General features: G+C 39.7%; 4 protein-coding genes and 1 long non-coding RNA gene across 5 annotated transcripts; 4 read left to right on the top strand and 1 right to left on the bottom strand.

Annotated features, from left to right (window-relative positions):
• Positions 1 to 36: 36 nt before the first annotated feature.
• On the top strand, positions 37 to 1,744 carry LOC124315428. The gene is made up of 7 exons (XM_046781101.1): positions 37 to 163; positions 280 to 440; positions 517 to 742; positions 840 to 964; positions 1,034 to 1,156; positions 1,224 to 1,452; positions 1,523 to 1,744. The coding sequence occupies exons 1-7, from the start codon at positions 98 to 100 to the stop codon at positions 1,637 to 1,639; spliced, it is 1,047 nt and encodes a 348-aa protein (XP_046637057.1). The 5' UTR covers positions 37 to 97; the 3' UTR covers positions 1,640 to 1,744.
• A 1,740-nt stretch (positions 1,745 to 3,484) lies between these two features.
• Positions 3,485 to 5,198, top strand: LOC124315424. The gene is made up of 7 exons (XM_046781095.1): positions 3,485 to 3,641; positions 3,733 to 3,893; positions 3,959 to 4,184; positions 4,262 to 4,386; positions 4,489 to 4,611; positions 4,682 to 4,910; positions 4,982 to 5,198. The coding sequence occupies exons 1-7, from the start codon at positions 3,567 to 3,569 to the stop codon at positions 5,096 to 5,098; spliced, it is 1,056 nt and encodes a 351-aa protein (XP_046637051.1). The 5' UTR covers positions 3,485 to 3,566; the 3' UTR covers positions 5,099 to 5,198.
• Positions 5,199 to 6,153: 955 nt separating this feature from the next.
• Positions 6,154 to 7,789, top strand: LOC124315437. The gene is made up of 7 exons (XM_046781112.1): positions 6,154 to 6,312; positions 6,381 to 6,538; positions 6,601 to 6,826; positions 6,904 to 7,028; positions 7,158 to 7,280; positions 7,344 to 7,569; positions 7,647 to 7,789. Exons 1-7 carry the CDS (start codon positions 6,253 to 6,255, stop codon positions 7,761 to 7,763), a joined length of 1,035 nt encoding a protein of 344 aa, XP_046637068.1. The 5' UTR covers positions 6,154 to 6,252; the 3' UTR covers positions 7,764 to 7,789.
• An 825-nt stretch (positions 7,790 to 8,614) lies between these two features.
• Positions 8,615 to 9,470, bottom strand: LOC124315813. The gene is made up of 3 exons (XR_006911708.1): positions 9,383 to 9,470; positions 9,123 to 9,213; positions 8,615 to 8,910 (listed from the first exon to the last, which is right to left on the bottom strand). It is a non-coding gene; the product is annotated as an uncharacterized LOC124315813 (long non-coding RNA).
• Positions 9,471 to 10,529: 1,059 nt separating this feature from the next.
• On the top strand, positions 10,530 to 12,137 carry LOC124315438. Its single transcript, XM_046781113.1, has 7 exons — positions 10,530 to 10,649; positions 10,715 to 10,872; positions 10,935 to 11,160; positions 11,235 to 11,359; positions 11,493 to 11,615; positions 11,681 to 11,906; positions 11,985 to 12,137. The coding sequence occupies exons 1-7, from the start codon at positions 10,590 to 10,592 to the stop codon at positions 12,099 to 12,101; spliced, it is 1,035 nt and encodes a 344-aa protein (XP_046637069.1). The 5' UTR covers positions 10,530 to 10,589; the 3' UTR covers positions 12,102 to 12,137.
• The last annotated feature ends 845 nt before the right edge of the window (positions 12,138 to 12,982 follow it).

The following is a 12,982-nucleotide window of genomic DNA, read 5'->3' as shown; positions in this document are numbered from 1 at the left end:
TACGAAAGGGTAAAATTGGGAATACGTATAAAAGGACATCACAAGCAATCCATTAACATCAGTTTGCGATCTGATATTTTCAGAAGACACATTCAACATGCAGTTCTTCAACGTTGCCCTCGTTTTCGGCGTTTTGGCTATCGCCAGCGCTTACTCTCAAGCTGTAAGTATTCTCATAAGTAATAGTGCAATAGTTAATTATTACGCATCAAAGTGGAACTATATTTCTCAAATTAAATGGGCTTAAAATAATAATAAAATGCATTTTTAAAATTACAGCCCGGAACCACCACTACCACTGTCACCACGACCGTCACCACCGTGACAGCTGATGAAGGCACCGACAGCGGACTCCTCAGCGCACACGAACGCAGTGTTATCCGCAAGACCTGGGACCAAGCCAAGAAGGACGGAGATGTTCCTCCTAAGATCCTCTTCCGGTAAGCCTCCACATCTTTTTCAATTGACTTTCAATTCGCAATAATTGAACTCGTTATTGTCATGTTCAATTTCCAGTTTCATCGTTGCCAACCCCGAATACCAAAAGATGTTCAAGTCCTTCGCCACTGTTCCCCAGAACGAACTTATGGGCAACGGAAACTTCTTGGCCCAGGCTTACACCATTTTGGCCGGTTTGAACGTCGTCATCCAGTCCCTGTCCAGCCAGGAGCTTTTGGCTAACCAAATCAACGCTCTCGGAGGTGCTCACCAGCCCCGCGGAGCTACCCCCATCATGTTCGAGGTTCGTTTCCAAACCCAAATTAAAAAAAAAAATAATAATAATAATAATAATACTTTAAGTAAGCTTATTAACTTAAATTTTTTTATTGAAAATGAAGCAATTCGGTGCCATCACTGAAGAAGTCCTCGCTGAAGAGCTCGGCATCGCCTTCAACGCTGAAGCCAGACAAGCCTGGAAGAACGGAATCCGCGCTTTGGTCGCTGGCATCTCCAAGAACCTCAAGTGAGTTTAAACTTAATAAGCTAAATAAGACCAACTCAAAATAATTTGAACGTTTTTGAAATGTTAAAGGAAAGCCGAAGACTTGGCCGATCCCCAAACTAAACTGACCCCCCACCAGATCCGCGATGTCCAGACCAGCTGGGAAAACCTCCGCAGTGACCGCAACTCTTTGGTCTCCGCCATCTTCATCAAGTATAATTTATCAGTGAAATATAAATTTGATTTCTGTTAGTTAACTAATTCATTGTGGCCTCTACAGGATCTTCAAGGAGACTCCCCGTGCCCAGAAGCACTTCACCAAGTTCGCTAACGTCGCCGTCGATTCTCTGTCCGGCAATGCCGATTACGAGAAGCAAATCGCTTTGGTCGCTGACCGCCTGGACACCATCATTGCCGCCATGAACGATAAACTCCAACTTTTGGGCAACATCAACTACATGCGCTACTCTCACCAGCCTCCTCGTGCCATCCCCCGTGAACGTTTCGAGGTATAAGACAGAAATTGAACTAAATAACTGAACAAAAATTGCTTTACACATCGTCACTTTGAACATTCAGGACTTCGCTCGCGTGCTCCTCGATGTTCTCGTCTCGAAGGGAGTCTCTGCTGATGATATGGACTCCTGGAAGGGCGTTCTGACTGTCTTCGTTAACGGAGTTTCACCCAGACAGTAAGAGCTGAAAGCCATTACCGATCAGTAACTGTGTGGCTGTTGTTTGAAAATAATTTGAATCTTTTTAGCTGAGAAATAAACAACTCGAATGAGTTAGTCGAAATTATTCTGCGAGCTTCTTTTATTATCCGAGTTTTCCATTTTTTTTAAATAAGCATAGTTGGGCCATACCATATTCACGTTTCTTATTTTGTAGTCGGTAGAGTATCGTACTCACTTGGATGTGTTTCGAGCTCATATAGATGACACGGAATTCGATCAGCTAGTAAAAGGAGCAAAAGGGCATAGCCCATTTCGTGGTATTTGGAAACTGGTTGGGAATAAATGTTCTGGGTCTTTGGCAAAATTTTTAATAAATGTTTAATAAATGAAAAGAAAAAAAACGGCAATAAATGGTAAATAAAAAAAAAAAACACTGTACCAAATGAACTCTGGGGAAACTACTACGGTTTAAGTACAGAGTTTGTGGTACACAGCGATCAGCACTTTTTGCCGGGTCACATGTTAATGCCGCAATTTCCCAACTCTTTCCGCTCCACATATACGTAGCTATGAAAGAATATGGCTGACAAAAAAAGGCATTGCGGCAACGAAAATTTGCAATAACCTGAAGAAAAGGCGGCAAATGGCCGGTTTGAAATCACAAAGTTTCATTCTTGGCCGAAATGTATTTTCTCATTCGCAGAAAGAATCCAATGTTGCGCGTATCGATTCCTGACTATAATTAGTAGTTATGATGAGTTTCCAATATAATTTCAATATTCGATAGATTTCGGTTTTATAGCACGGTGAATCGTATTTTTTTTTTAAATCTTGGGGCGAAAAAAAAAATAAACAACCTAACACTAGCCATCCACACAGCTACAAAATGTAAATAAGAGATATTTTTCAAAAGTTACGAAAGATAACAAAATCGTTCAACGATACATGTTATTCTTTGAACTTTGCACTGGTAGTCAGGCTGCAAAGCAGCATGGCTTCTATTTATAATCAAGATAAAAATACGAATTGAAGTAAATTAACGGATTCAACAGTTTTAAGTCTGCTGAATTATACAGTTAATTGAACTGATGAAATCACGATAGATTTATAAGGAAATTTTTGAAATAATGCAGATTCTGGGTCATTTTCTAGACCTCATTTTCGGCAGAAATTCAAACACAAATCCAACCCCCCGATGCTGACTTAGTTCATTTTTCAGCGAACAAAAAAAGCGGTTCAAGTTATTTTTGTACCATTACATCAAATGAAAATCATGCTAGCTCTCCAGGCGGATTAAATCCATGAATTTGTAATATCTAAACAAAATAGTTTTTGAATATGTTGCTGGCGATATTTTCTTGAATGCATCATGCCTATATATTCGCATTTTCTGTTCCAAAAAAACAAACAAACATACAAACTGAGAATTCCGCCACCAAGTTTTTACTTTGATTGCAGGGAACCATTTCATACTTTTTATATAAAATGAGTATACGTGGCAAAAGTCACGTACGCCACGAAAGCAAGAAGGTCAGACATACTGCAAAGATACGAGCAAACATACATTACTCTTAATAATATCACAGGTTCAAAGGGTTAGACCAGACGGTAATCGATTTCAAATTTCCCAGACTTTAGCGGAATGAAGCGATCGGCAGGGAGCGACACTCGTGGTTCGTTTTGGAGATAAGACCTGATCAGTTTTCAACCCAAACGGTCTGTCTTGTTTTGTATTTCAATTCTTAGAAAGTGAAATGTCGTCAGCTTAAAATTGACGATTTCTTGAAACCAATAGATTCCTTTTTTTTAATTATCAGTCACGTACGCCACTGTCTGAAATTTAAAACACACATCAGAGGGAATGACTTGATGGCCGAAAAATATAAAAAGGAACATCGCGCGAATCCAAGAGCATCAGTCTGATATTTTCAGAAGACAATTGCAACATGCAGTTCCTCAAGATCGCTCTTTTCTTTGCCTTGGTGGCTCTTGCCAGCTCCTCCCCTTCCTGCTCTCAGGCTGTACGTTAGAGAACATCTTAGTTATAAAAAAACTTTCTCGTCAATGTAACTAGAATTAAAGAAATACTAATTAAATTTTAAAAAATTACAGCCCGGAACCACCATAACCAGCGTCACCACGACCGTCACCACCGTGACAGCCGATGAAGACAGCGACAGCGGACTCCTCAGCTCACACGACCGCAGCATCATCCGCAAGACCTGGGAACAGGCCAAGAAAGACGGAGATGTTCCTCCTCAGATCCTCTTCCGGTAAGCCTCCACATCTTTTTCAATTGACTTTCAATTCGTTTAATTTGTCATGTTTCAATTTCCAGTTTCATCGTCGCCAACCCCGAATACCAGAAGAAGTTCAAGTCCTTCGCCGATGTTCCCCAGAACGAACTTATGGGCAACGGAAACTTCTTGGCCCAGGCTTACACCATCTTGGCCGGTTTGAACGTCGTCATCCAGTCCCTGTCCAGCCAGGAACTTTTGGCCAACCAATTGAACGCTCTCGGCGGAGCTCACCAGCCCCGTGGAGTTACCCCCATCATGTTCGAGGTACGTTTTCAAACCCAAATTTTAAAAGGGTATTTCAAGTAAGCTCATAAACTTAAACTTATAAATTGAAATTGCAGCAATTCGGTGCCATCACTGAAGAAGTCCTCGCTGATGAGCTCGGCATCGCCTTCAACGCTGAAGCCAGACAGGCCTGGAAGAACGGAATCCGCGCTTTGGTCGCTGGCATCTCCAAGAACCTCAAGTGAGTTTAAACAATCAACTTAGGGAGAAATCAGCTGAAGCCAATTTTCTTTCAAAAGATTTTGTTACTGAACTTTAACTAAATCGCAATTATCAACCATAGGAAAGCAGAAGATTTGGCCGATCCCCAAACTAAACTGACCCCCCACCAAATTCATGATGTCCAGAGAAGCTGGGAAAACATCCGTGCCAACCGCAACTCTTTGGTCTCCGCCATCTTCGTCAAGTATGCAACACCCAATCAATACGAATTAATTTTTAAATTAACTCTAAAATATTTTGCTTCATTTGTGCAGGCTCTTCAAGGAGACTCCTCGCGTCCAGAAGCACTTCGCTAAGTTCGCCAATGTCGCTGTCGACTCTCTACCCGGCAATGCCGATTACGAGAAGCAAATCGCTTTGGTTGCTGACCGCCTGGACACCATCATTTCCGCCATGGACGATAAACTGCAACTGTTGGGCAACATTAACTACATGCGTTACACTCACCAGCCTCCACGTGCCATCCCTCGCCAGACTTTCGAGGTAACGATTAATCGTATTCAGTAATTTTTTACTAAAATTTTCATGTTCCCTCTAACGTTTTATTTTTCCAGGACTTTGCCCGTCTTCTTATCGATGGCCTTACTGCCAGCGGAGTCTCTAGTGATGACATGGACTCGTGGAAGGGCGTTCTGACCATCTTTGTCAACGGTGTCTCCCCCAAGCAATAAACAGCTCTGCTATACTTTTCCCCATTTATTTTGAATAAAAAATTTACAACGTGCCTATTGCATCCAATAAATGGAATAAATAAAACATTGTAGAACAGAATGTTGCATGCATATTAGTTTTTTTTTAAATAATTTCCTATAAAGCCTCGGCCATAATAACGGATAATATAATAAATCTGCTACCGAAACGATTAATCTTCAAATTCTACCATTCTACCAAGTTTGGTTCTTTGTTTCAAAACCACAATGTCTTTGAAACTTCGGAAAAATGATATATTCGTTTACATTAAAAATGAAGGAAATAATAATATACTCTACTCTTATAAAAGGACAAGATTCAGACTTGGTTGAAAGGACTGATTTTTCATCTTAAGCAGTAACCAACAAATCAAGTCGCTAATCAAAATGAACATGTGTTGTAGTTGTAATTGCGATTGCAGTACGAAAATAGAATTCAAGATTACATAACCTAATCAGAAAAAATATCGCAAAATCAATTCCGGTATTTCACTAAAAGAAACTCTTTGCTTGAAAGAGATTTGGATTATTTGATAGAAATTTGGTACATATGTTAAAGCACAAAGCGAGAAGAAGACAAAATATTTGAATGGCAAAATCGCCAAAATCGGCCATTTTTGATTTTATAAGACAAATTCTGAAGTTGGTGAGATAACAAGGACAAATTCTCATATTCAAAAAGCAATTCGTAGTAATATCTCTAATCTCTTCGAAGACCTAATTTTTGCAATTTTATTGTAACAATTTTTTAAAAGAATCGATTTGAGTGACCACCAAATTATTCAATAAATATTTCCGAATAAAAGATTTTGGTGACTCAAATGGATAACCAGTTGCGAAAGTTGATCTAATCCTTTAAGGGAGACAGGTTACGAAAATAACTATTGCTTTGCGTCAAGAGTAACTTCATTCGAGAAACAGTTCCAGTAACAGTTCAAAAATCAAGACTAAAGTTCACGGGGGACATCTTGATAATAAGTGTGAAAATCCTCACGTAGGCCGGTCTTTGGTTGCAATTGATAGTTCCATGTTCCAATAGTTCAGTCTTCGGACTGGATGGAGTATAAAAGAGAGAGAAAATCGACAGAAGGGCACCACTTGCTGTCTGTATTTCCAGAGCAACTCTTCTCGCAACAATGGCTTCTTTCAAGATCGTCCTCCTCCTCAGCGTGCTCGCTTTTGCATGCGCTTACAAGGTAAGTTCAATCTTTTCACTCATTGTTTTATTCTCCAATATTGATGGTATATTCCCTACACTTGATAGCCTGGAACCACCACCACCACTGTCACCACCACCGTCACCACCGTCTCTGCTGATGAAGGAGATGAAGGAATCCTGAGCTCTCACGACCGCAGTGTCATCCGCAAGACCTGGGACCAAGCCAAGAAGGACGGTGATGTCGCTCCCCAAGTTCTTTACCGGTAAGTTTCCGGCATAAGACTCAAAAGTGGAATCAAAATTGAATGTGTACGTGTAAATTCAGCTTCGTCACTGCCCACCCCGAATACCAAAAGATGTTCAGCAAGTTCGCCACTGTTCCCCAGAACGAACTTTTGGGCAACGGAAACTTCTTGGCCCAGGCTTACACCATTTTGGCCGGTTTGAACGTCGTCGTCCAGTCCCTGTCCAGCCAGGAACTTTTGGCCAACCAATTGAACGCTCTCGGCGGAGCTCACCAGGCCCGTGGAGCCACCCCCATCATGTTCGAGGTACTTTTCCAAAACCAAATGAAAAAAGATGTTTTAAAATTAGCTTATTAACTTTAACTCTACAATTGAAAATGCAGCAATTCGGCGAAATCTTGACCGGAGTTCTTGCTGAGGAGCTCGGCAGCGCTTTCAACGCTGAGGCCCAGAGCGCCTGGAAGAGTGGACTCGCCGCTTTGGTTGCCGGAATCTCCAAAACCCTCAAGTAAGTCGGCCATGGATTTCACTTTTGAAAATAAAAAAAAAAGAACCGTACCACTGCGCAAGTGAAAAACCAAACAAATTCAAACTGAAGCATTTACAAGAGTTAAAATAATTGCGTTTAACTTTAAAGGAAATCGGAAGATTTGGTCGATCCCCAAACCAAATTGTCCCCTCACCAGATCCGTGACGTTCAGAGGACTTGGGAGAACATCCGTGGTGATCGCAACGCAATGGTCTCATCCATCTTCGTCAAGTGAGTGTAATTGATTCATTTATCTATAAAATTGTTCTACAACAGCAACATTGTTGTTCAAAGGCTCTTCAAGGAGACTCCCCGTGTCCAGAAATTCTTCACCAAGTTCGCCAATGTCGCTGTTGACGCTTTGGCTGGTAATGCTGATTACGAGAAGCAAGTCGCTTTGGTCGCCGACCGTCTGGACACCATGATCGCTGCCATGGACGACAAACTGCAACTTTTGGGCAACGTCAACTACATGCGCTACACCCACGCCGCCCGTAGCATTCCCCGTGGACCTTGGGAGGTAAGTCAAAATTTCATTTTAACTTTCATGTTTCGTGCAACCATCGATTTTAAAAATTTTTCTAATCCTCATTTTAGGACTTCGGCCGCCTTCTCCTTGATGTTCTCTCCGCTAAGGGTGTTGCTTCTGACGATTTGGACTCATGGAAGGGTGTTTTGGCCGTTTTCGCCAACGGAATTTCTCCCAAGAACTAAATTACTTTTTGTTTAAGAACCGAAAAGGAAAAAAAATAAAAAAATAAAAAACAAAAAACAAAAAAACGAATATCATCAATAAACAAAAAATAGTTCAGATATTACAAAAGGAATGAAAGACATTGTTATTCTCGAAATGGAACTCAGTTGGTTTTGATATTGTCTTGATTGCGGTCGCACTCAATACTATTATCAAATCTGAAACAATGAATATGGATAAGGTTTAAAATGGAATTATTGACTCCTTGGGAATTCCAAAGTATAATGTAATAGACTTAACTATCCCTGGTAGTATTTTAGGGTAAAAAGAATACATTCGAGAAAGCTACGTGTTAGTGCGTATTGGGTAACACTAAAAGTCACCATTGCCGGTACTAACAACTCTCGAGCTTAAAAGTAACCAGAAAGAGAAACAATAGCTTACACTGAATATAACTACGGTACTCAACAAAAACTGATAGAACAGGATACAGCCCACAAAAAGAAAAGCATTGTGAGTTAAAAAGCCATAGTTTTGCTCTTGGTTTCAAATTGACACAGAATTTTGGAAAATGAATATAATATACTCAAAACGTCGATATTTTACTATGACCTGTCATTGCACGATAAGGTTAGCGTCAAGTGTTTTAAAAACGAGGAGGTGCCGAAGTGGCAGCAGGTCCCTCTTGGTCAAAGAATTGCACTTTGCTTGAAGTGTTTTAAGTTAAAATATTTTCGAATGTGATGGTTTACCGACAAAAAAAGTTGTGAGGTATAAAAACATGCCTAATCTGCAGTCGTTCGACAAATGAGATTTTTAGTGAACCCTTACTGAAAAAAAAACGAGAGAGAAAAAAGTTGCAGTCAAAACATACTCCATGACTACGATTTATAATCAACGTCACCAAAAATTGTCAAAAATGAAAGAATAGGGATCAATTTTGTCCTACCTTTATGCCTGGGAAATACAGCCAGGCATCCACAGTTGCTCCATCCATCCGCTGAAGAGTTGAATTACAACAGACGGGATAGGGTAAAAAGGGTGTCCTCGTGAATACACCCACATTCACATGGGCGTACACGAGGACATTTAAAGAAAGGGGAAAAAGAGAGATCCGAAACTCGATTGACATCGGTAGTTTTTCAAATGCAATGGGATGCTCTTTATCTAAATAAAATAGAAAATGGGTTACGATAAAAAAAAAGTTGACAGAAACAACAAGTCAGGAAAAGTTGAAAATGAGACTCTGGCTAAACCCTATTTGTTAATAAATGGGAGAATTAAAGGTTTACATGTAATACACTGCATCGATGCAGGTAATGCAGCATTAAAATATCTAGTAGGTCACAAGTTAAAAAAAGAGTAAAGGAGATCATTACCCAAGCGAATCCTGAGATTGCTGCTGATGACAGGTTAACATCTGCACAAGAAAACTTGGATATTGTGTGTTTATGATGGCTGGCCTCAAATCTGCAGAAAAAGAAAAAGGTTATATAGTGCAAACAAACTGGCATGCATTGACCAGGAAATTATTACATGATAAATGCTAGTCAGGAACTACCATTTCACAAATTTGGAACAGGTTTAACTCTTCTATAGTTCCCACAATCATTACATTTGTATTCTTAGGTTTATTTACCCGCTAATCAACATGAAGTATGACGGATATCGAAAACAAATAAATCTATAACAATGAAAATCTTGAAAATTTCTTGTCTCTGACTTTTCCGAAATTTTAAACTAAATGAAAGCAGACGACACTAGTGTAATTTTCTTCTAATCAGCATGCTTACGATAATACGATGTCGATAGAAATTAGAAATGATAAAAAATCAAATTCATCCCTCAAAATGCAAACCGCTCATAAACAATAAGGAAATAAGTTGAGGGAATAATTTTAAGTTGAAATCTAATAATACCATTTCTGTTTGGTATATAATTCCCCGGTAAGACCCGCGGCAAAGAGGGCATAAGTTTTCAGATAACGTTGTAATAACAAAAATCAAGTTACAACTTAAACTATCAACAAAACTTGTTTTCAAGTTACGATTGCGATAAAGTGTGTATAACTAGGAACTCGTCAGACAACATATCGCGATATTAAAGGAAGAAAGATACTGTAGATTCATAAATTTAAAAAATATCCTATATGGCTATTTCTTAAATGGTGTGGAGTGGACTTCGATCAATAGAACAGAAGTGTGGTATATTTGATATCGCAATATTCAAGTCGATGCAAAAAAGCTAATTTAAAAAACCCAATTTTGTTTTTTTGTATTTTGTTTTTGGTTTGCTTTTTAATCTTTTCTGGAAAAAAAAGCAGAAAAGCATGTTGCATTTTTAGTTGGATAGGACTGAGTGAAAAAAAATTATGGGATTGGAACGCAGTTTGCAATCGTTTCTTTGTAGATTTCTTAGATTTTCATTTTTTATTATTTGAAAAATTCAGAAAATATTTTCGAGAGCAATCGATTTGAATGAACTATAAAATTATTTTACAAAAATGTTTGAAAGTTTGAACAACCGTAGATATTTTCATGACCCAAATGGAGATTCAATGCGAAATTCAATACTTTATGAGCAAACGGGTGATGAAAAACAAGCGTTGCTTTGCTTTTAAATGTAAATACATTCAAGCAAAAGTTCAAAAAACGAGACTAAGGTTCACGGGGGACATCTTGATAATAAGTGTGAGAATCCTCACGTAGGCCGGTCTTTGGTTGCAATTGATAGTTCCATGTTCCAATAGTTCAGTCTTCGGACTGGATGGAGTATAAAAGAGAGAGAAAATCGACAGAACGGCACCACTTGCTGTCTGTATTTCCAGAGCAACTCTTCTCGCAACAATGGCTTCATTCAAGATCGTCCTCCTCCTCAGCGTGCTCGCTTTTGCATGCGCTTACAAGGTAAGTTCAATCTTTTCACTCATTGTTTTATTCTCCAATATTGATGGTATATTCCCTAATGATAGCCTGGAACTACCACAACCACCGTCACCACTACCGTCACCACCGTCTCCGCTGATGAAGGAGATGAAGGAATCTTGAGCTCTCACGATCGCAGTGTCATCCGCAAGACCTGGGACCAAGCCAAGAAGGACGGTGATGTCGCCCCCCAAGTTCTCTTCCGGTAAGTTTCCGGCATAAGACTCAAAAGTGGAATCAAAATTGAATGTGTCCGTGTGAATTCAGTTTCGTCACTGCCCACCCCGAATACCAAAAGATGTTCAGCAAGTTCGCCACTGTTCCCCAGAACGAACTTTTGGGCAACGGAAACTTCTTGGCCCAGGCTTACACCATTTTGGCCGGTTTGAACGTCGTCGTTCAGTCCCTGTCCAGCCAGGAACTTTTGGCCAACCAATTGAACGCTCTCGGCGGTGCTCACCAGGCCCGTGGAGCCACCCCCATCATGTTCGAGGTGAGTTACCATAACAAAATTAAAAAAATTATATTTCCATCTTATTTACTTTAACGTTACAATTTAAAATGAAGCAATTCGGTGAAATCTTGACTGGAGTTCTTGCTGAGGAGCTCGGCAGCGCTTTCAACGCTGAGGCCCAGAGCGCCTGGAAGAGCGGACTCGCCGCTTTGGTTGCCGGTATCTCCAAGACACTCAAGTATGTCATATTTATTGATTTCACTTATTACAACGAAAAAAAAAAAAAAACAAAAAAAAATTCCGTTCGATTTAATTGGTCAAAACTTTAAATTAACATGTATAACTTTAAATAATTGCGTTTAACCTTAAAGGAAATCGGAAGATTTGGTCGATCCCCAAACCAAGTTGTCCGGTCACATGATCGGTGATGTTCAGAGGTCATGGGAGAACATCCGCGGAGATCGCAACGCTATGGTCTCATCCATCTTCGTCAAGTGAGTGTGTTTGATTCAATATTATCTATAAAATTTTTCTATAACAACAAAATTGTTGTTCAAAGGCTCTTCAAGGAGACTCCCCGCATCCAGAAATTCTTCGCCAAGTTCGCTAATGTCGCTGTCGACGCTTTGGCCGGTAATGCCGATTACGAGAAGCAAGTCGCCCTCGTCGCTGACCGTCTGGACACCATGATCGCTGCCATGGACGACAAATTGCAACTTTTGGGCAACGTAAACTACATGCGTTACACTCACGCCGCCCGCAGTATTCCCCGTGGAGCTTGGGAGGTATGTCAAGACTGAATTTTGACTGTCGCATAACAATCAAACGTCCCTGCTTAACAATTGTTTTCATCCTCAATTTAGGACTTCGGCCGTCTTCTCCTCGACGTTCTCAATGCTAAGAGTGTTTCTTCTGACGATTTGGACTCGTGGAAGGGTGTTTTGGCCGTTTTTGTCAACGGAATTTCTCCCAAGAAATAAATTTTTGTTGTTTTAAGAACTCGCCATAATTGAAAAAGAAAAAAACTAAATGTTATCAATAAACACAAAATAATTCAGATACTGAAAAGCAACAAACAATTTTTTTCTCTAAATGGATCTCAGTAGTACGAGATTGTTCTACTGTATGAATCTTAATCAATGACTTCATTCAATATAGAAAAGCCTATATGTATGTATGTTTACATTGGAGCAAGTGATATGTGAGGTGGGCACTGGGCAGTTATATTGAGACATTGAGACTCAAACGCTTTACAATTAATATGGTGAATATTACTACCGGTACCGTACTCAAAGCAAACTGAAATCGCAAAGCACGTATTTTAAATATCACCCCATATTGTGATTTCAGATCGAAAAAGTTTTATTTGACGTTTTATGATGAACTTCTGTCGGTAAATGAAACTTTTTCGACCCAATTACATAAAAGGACACTCTAAACACGTTCGAAACATGAGAACGCAAGCAACAGGGAGGGCGGCTGTTTAAAATTGCCGCAGAAAGGTATTCCATATTACATTGTTGTTACTGGAATTTAGATACATAATGTGTTTGACTGTTTATCAATTACATCATTATTAAGAAAACTGTAGAACTACTTTCAACGTAACAGAGTTGCGGGAACCGTAACGGAAGTCAAAAGTCATTTTAAAAGAATTATTTTCATTAAGACTGTTGGTTTTCATTTTGTAAATAAGGAATACGCTCGTACCCGCTCACACCAAAAACATTAACAGTGCTGGGCGCGACAGTGGGTCTAGTAGTATAAAGATCATGTGTACTGTCTAGTGTCTACGAAAAATACTCCAACAAATTTCTATAGCCAAAGAGATGAGACTGAAAGAAAAATTCAATGGTCAGAC

Source organism: Daphnia pulicaria, chromosome 11 (assembly GCF_021234035.1).
Source record: "Daphnia pulicaria isolate SC F1-1A chromosome 11, SC_F0-13Bv2, whole genome shotgun sequence".
Lineage (NCBI taxonomy): Eukaryota > Metazoa > Arthropoda > Branchiopoda > Diplostraca > Daphniidae > Daphnia > Daphnia pulicaria.
The sequence above is the reverse complement of the archived record's forward strand: the minus strand, read 5'-3'. Positions and strand labels throughout refer to the sequence as shown.

What these genes read in the sequence shown, in the direction of transcription:
- LOC124315428 (XM_046781101.1), top strand. Translation starts at nt 98, where the DNA reads ATGCAGTTCTTCAACGTTGCCCTCGTTTTCGGCGTTTTGGCTATCGCC. An exon ending in CCTCCTAAGATCCTCTTCCG is followed by an intron (nt 441 to 516) that starts GTAAGCCTCCAC and finishes TTCAATTTCCAG; the next exon opens with TTTCATCGTTGCCAACCCCG. An exon ending in TCCCCCGTGAACGTTTCGAG is followed by an intron (nt 1,453 to 1,522) that starts GTATAAGACAGA and finishes TTGAACATTCAG; the next exon opens with GACTTCGCTCGCGTGCTCCT.
- LOC124315438 (XM_046781113.1), top strand. Translation starts at nt 10,590, where the DNA reads ATGGCTTCATTCAAGATCGTCCTCCTCCTCAGCGTGCTCGCTTTTGCA. An exon ending in GCCCCCCAAGTTCTCTTCCG is followed by an intron (nt 10,873 to 10,934) that starts GTAAGTTTCCGG and finishes GTGTGAATTCAG; the next exon opens with TTTCGTCACTGCCCACCCCG. An exon ending in GGTATCTCCAAGACACTCAA is followed by an intron (nt 11,360 to 11,492) that starts GTATGTCATATT and finishes TTAACCTTAAAG; the next exon opens with GAAATCGGAAGATTTGGTCG.
- LOC124315437 (XM_046781112.1), top strand. Translation starts at nt 6,253, where the DNA reads ATGGCTTCTTTCAAGATCGTCCTCCTCCTCAGCGTGCTCGCTTTTGCA. An exon ending in CTTTTGCATGCGCTTACAAG is followed by an intron (nt 6,313 to 6,380) that starts GTAAGTTCAATC and finishes TACACTTGATAG; the next exon opens with CCTGGAACCACCACCACCAC. An exon ending in GTCTCATCCATCTTCGTCAA is followed by an intron (nt 7,281 to 7,343) that starts GTGAGTGTAATT and finishes TGTTGTTCAAAG; the next exon opens with GCTCTTCAAGGAGACTCCCC.
- LOC124315424 (XM_046781095.1), top strand. Translation starts at nt 3,567, where the DNA reads ATGCAGTTCCTCAAGATCGCTCTTTTCTTTGCCTTGGTGGCTCTTGCC. An exon ending in CCTCCTCAGATCCTCTTCCG is followed by an intron (nt 3,894 to 3,958) that starts GTAAGCCTCCAC and finishes TTCAATTTCCAG; the next exon opens with TTTCATCGTCGCCAACCCCG. An exon ending in TCCCTCGCCAGACTTTCGAG is followed by an intron (nt 4,911 to 4,981) that starts GTAACGATTAAT and finishes TTATTTTTCCAG; the next exon opens with GACTTTGCCCGTCTTCTTAT.